The sequence below is a fragment of the Loxodonta africana genome, chromosome 5 (assembly GCF_030014295.1).
Source record: "Loxodonta africana isolate mLoxAfr1 chromosome 5, mLoxAfr1.hap2, whole genome shotgun sequence".
NCBI classification, from domain to species: Eukaryota; Metazoa; Chordata; class Mammalia; order Proboscidea; family Elephantidae; genus Loxodonta; species Loxodonta africana.
In genome coordinates, this window is record NC_087346.1 from 35,499,021 (window position 1) to 35,503,656 (window position 4,636).

Below are 4,636 nucleotides of genomic sequence, written 5' to 3' on the forward strand. Positions count from 1 at the left end.
ATCTCATCGTAGTTTTAATTTGCATTTCTCTAATAACTAATGATCGAGAGCATTTTCTCATGTATCTGTTGGCTGCCTGAATATCTTCTTTAGTGAAATGTGTGTTCATATCCTTTGCCCACTTCTTGATTGGGTTGTTTGTCTTTTTGTGGTTGAGTTTTGACAGAATCATGTAGATTTTAGAGATCAGGCGCTGGTCTGAGATGTCATAGCTGAATATTCTTTCCCAGTCTGTAGGTGGTCTTTTTACTCTTTTGGTGAAGTCTTTAGATGAGCATAGGTGTTTGATTTTTAGGAGCTCCCAGTTATCGGGTTTCTCTTCATCATTTTTGGTAATGTTTTGTATTCTGTTTATGCCCTGTATTAGGGCTCCTAGGGTAGATCCTATTTTTTCTTCCAAGATTTTTATCGTTTTAGTCTTTATGTTTAGGTCTTTGATCCACTTGGAGTTAGTTTTTGTGCATGGTGTGAGGTATGGGTCCTGTTTCATTCTTTTGCAAATGGATATCCAGGTATGCCAGCACCATTTGTTAAAAAGACTATTATTTCCCCAATTGACTGACACTGGTCCTTTGTCAACTATCAGCTGCTCATACGTGGATGGATTTATATCTGGATTCTCAATTCTGTTCCATTGGTCTATGTGCCTGTTGTTGTACCAGTACCAGGCTGTTTTGACTACTGTAGCTATATAATAGGTTCTGAAATCAGGTAGGGTGAGGCCTCCCACTTTCTTCTTCTTTTTCAGTAATGTTTTGCTTATCCGGGGATTCTTTCCTTTCCATATGAAATTAGTGATTTGTTTCTCTATTCCCTTAAAGTATGACATTGGTATTTGGATTGGAAGTGCGTTGTATGTATAAATGGCTTTTGGTAGAATAGACATTTTTACTATGTTGAGTCTTCCTATCCATGAGCAGGGTATGTTTTTCCATTTAAGCGTGTCCTTTTGAATTTCTTGTAGCAGAGTTTTATAGTTTTCTTTGTATAGGTCTTTTACATCCTTGGTAAGATTTATTCCTAAGTATTTTATCTTCTTGGGGGCTACTGTGAATGGTATTGATTTGGTTATTTCCTCTTCGGTGTTCTTTTTGTTGATGTAGAGGAATCCAAGTGATTTTTGTATGTTTATTTTATATCCTGAGACTCTTCCAAACTCTTCTATTAGTTTCAGTAGTTTTCTGGAGGATTTCTTAGGGTTTTCCATGTATACGATCATGTCATCTGCAAATAGTGATAGCTTTACTTCCTCCTTACCAATCTGAATACCCTTTATTTCTTTGTCTAGCCTAATTGCCCTGCCTAGGACTTCAAGTACGATGTTGAATAAGAGCGGTGATAAAGGGCATCCTTGTCTGGTTCCCGTTCTCAAGGGAAATGCTTTCAGGTTCTCTCCATTTAGAGTGATATTGGCCGTTGGCTTTGCATATATGCCCTTTATTATGTTGAGGAATTTTCCTTCAATTCCTATTTTGGTGAGAGTTTTTATCATAAATGGGTGTTGGACTTTGTCAAATGCCTTTTCTGCATCAATTGATAAGATCATGTGGTTTTTGTCTTTTGTTTTATTTATGTGATGGATTACATTAATGGTTTTTCTGATATTAAAGCAGCCTTGCATACCTGGTATAAATCCCACTTGATCAGGGTGAATTATTTTTTTGATGTGTTGTTGGATTCTATTGGCTAGAATTTTATTAAGGATTTTTGCATCTATGTTCATGAGGGATATAGGTCTAAGATTTTCTTTTTTTGTAATGTCTTTACCTGGTTTTGGTATCAGGGAGATGGTAGCTTCATAGAATGAGTTGGGTAGTATTCCGTCTTTTTCTATACTTTGAAATACCTTCAATAGTAATGGTGTTAAGTCTTCTCTGTACTTTTTTTTTTTTAAATAATTTTTATTCTGCTTTAAGTGAAAGTTTACAAATCGAGTCAGTGTCTTACATAAAAACTTATATACACCTTACTACATACTCCCAATTACTCTCTCCCCAATAAGACAGCCCGCTCCCTCCTTCCACTCTCTTTTCTTGACCATTTTGCCAGCTTCTAACCCCCTCTACCCTCCCATCTCCCCTCCAGGCAGGAGATGCCAACATAGTCTCAAGTGTCCACCTGATCCAAGTAGCTCACTCCTCATCATCATCCCTCTCCAACCCATTGTCTGGTCCAACCCATGTCTGATGAGTTGGCTTTGGGAATGGTTCCTCTCCTGGGCCAACAGAAGGTTTGGGGGCCATGACCACCGGGGTCCTTCTAGCCTCAGTCAGACCATTAACTCTGGTCTTTTTATGAGAATTTGGGGTCTGCATCCCGCTGTTCTCCTGCTCCCTCAGGGGTTCTCTGTTGTGTTTCCTGTCAGGGCAGTCATTCGTTGTGGCCGGGCATCATCTAGTTCTTCTGGTCTCAGGATGATGTAGTTTCTGGTTCATGTAGCCCTTTCTGTCTCTTGGGCTGGTAATTACCTTATGTCCTTGGTGTTCTTCATTCTCCTTTGATGCAGGTGGGTTGAGCCCAACTGATGCATCTTAGATGGCTGCTTGCTAGCATTTAAGACCCCAGACGCCACTCTTCAAAGTGGGATGCAGAATGTTTTCATAATAGATTTTATTATGCCAGTTGACTTAGATGTCCCCTGAAACCATGGTCCCCAAACCCCTGCCCCTGCTTCGCTGACCTTTGAAGCATTCCGTTTATTCAGGAAACTTCTTTGCTTTTGGTTTAGTCTAATTGTGCTGACCTCCCCTGTGTTGAGTGTTGTCCTTCCCTTCACCTAAAGTAGTTCTTATCTACTATCTAATTAGTAAACACCCCTCTCCCACTCTCCCTCCCTCCCCCCATCATAACCACAAAAGAATGTGTTATCTTCAAACTATTTCTCAAGATCTTATAATAGTGTGGTCTTATACAATATTTGTCCTTTTGCAACTGACTTATTTCACTCAGCATAATGCCTTCCAGGTTCCTCCATGTTATGAAATGTTTCACAGATTCATCACTGTTCTTTATCGATGCGTAGTATTCCATTGTGTGAATATACCGTAATTTATCCATTCATCTGTTGATGGGCACCTTGGTCGCTTCCATCTTTCTGCTATTGTAAACAGTGCTCCAGTAAACATGGGTGTGCATATATCTGTGTAAAGGCTCTTATTTCTCTAGGATATATTCCGAGGAGTGGGATTGCTGGGCTGTATGGTAGTTCTATTTCTAGCTTTTTAAGGAAGTGCCAAATCGATTTCCGAAGTGGTTGTACCATTTTACATTCCCACCAGCAGTGTGTAAGTGTTCCAATCTCTCCACAGCCTCTCCAACATTGATTATTTTGTGTTTTTTGGATTAATGCCAGCCTTGTTAGAGTGAGATGGAATCTCGTAGTTTTGATTTGCATCTCTGTAATGGCTAATGATCGAGAGCATTTCCTCATGTATCTGTTGGCTACCTGAATGTCGTCTTTAGTGAAGTGCCTGTTCATATCCTTTGCCCATTTTTTAATTGGGTTGTTTGTCTTTTTGTGGTTGAGTTTTAGCAGAACCATATAGACTTTAGAGATCAGGTACTGGTCGGAAATGTCGTAGCTGAAAATTTTTTCCCTGTCTGTAGGTGGTCTTTTTACTCTTTTGGTGAAGTCTTTAGATGAGCATAGGTGTTTGATTTTTAGGAGCTCCCAGTTATCTGGTTTCTCTTTGTCATTTTTAGTAATGTTTTGTATTCTGTTTATGCCTTGTATCAGGGCTGCTGACATTGTCCCTATTTTTTTTCCATGATCTTTATCATTTTAGACTTTACATTTGGGTCTTTGATCTATTTGGAGTTAGTTTTTGTGCTCAAACTGTATGTTACAGATTAAAAAAACAATACCTTAATATTCAAATTTATTTTTGTTTTTTACTTCATTTTACAGAAAAGGATACGATTTTCAGGGAAAACGGTATGGCAAACTAAAAAAGTTTACTACTGTAAATCCTGAATTTTATGATGAACCTAAAAGCAAACTGTATCTTAAGCTGAGTAGGAAGGAAAGTTCTTCGACGTACAGCAAAGGTAAATTGATTTGATCATGTTGGTGACTTAGTCTGGCCTTGTGTCTCAATAACATACAGCTCTACAGGTTCTTTATGTTAAAGAGACTTTTTAAAGTACAGTTTGATAGTAGTATATATTGTAAATTACTATATTATAAATTAGACCATTTCTAAAAAGCATATTTTAAATTTTATCTATTTTAAACTTCCTTAAAAGAATACCAAAATATGTTTATTTTTGTTGAAAAAAAATCATGTCAAGTTCTTGGTGTCGTATAAGTATATTCAACTGTACTCTGACCCAATACCTAAAGTAAACTGAAAAATGTAATGAAGTTTATTGCTACTTCTTTCATTATCTGTGCAATTTGACAACACTGAGTCCACAATTTTTTAATTTTTTTTTATTCTATTGTGCTTTAGGTGAAAGTTTACAGCTCAAGTTAATTTCTCATTCAAAAACTTATTGTTTTGTGACCTTAGTCCCAAATCTTGTATATTTTGGGGAAAAAAATCCTTTAAAAAAAGGATTCTTTTTTCAGAAGCCAATTAGGTGCACAAAATTGTGCACAAAAGTCAAAACCTTTGATTTCATGGCCACTCTTGCC

General features: G+C 37.4%; 1 protein-coding gene across 7 annotated transcripts in view; it reads left to right on the top strand.

Annotated features, from left to right (window-relative positions):
* Positions 1-4,636, top strand: part of ZGRF1 (zinc finger GRF-type containing 1) — a 103,806-nt gene that overhangs the window by 68,288 nt on the left and 30,882 nt on the right. For all 7 annotated transcript variants that reach the window (XM_064285427.1, XM_064285425.1, XM_064285423.1 and 4 more), the window contains one exon: positions 3,908-4,047. In XM_064285427.1, the coding sequence (XP_064141497.1) occupies positions 3,908-4,047 (140 nt within the window). The remainder of the gene's footprint in view (positions 1-3,907; positions 4,048-4,636) is intronic.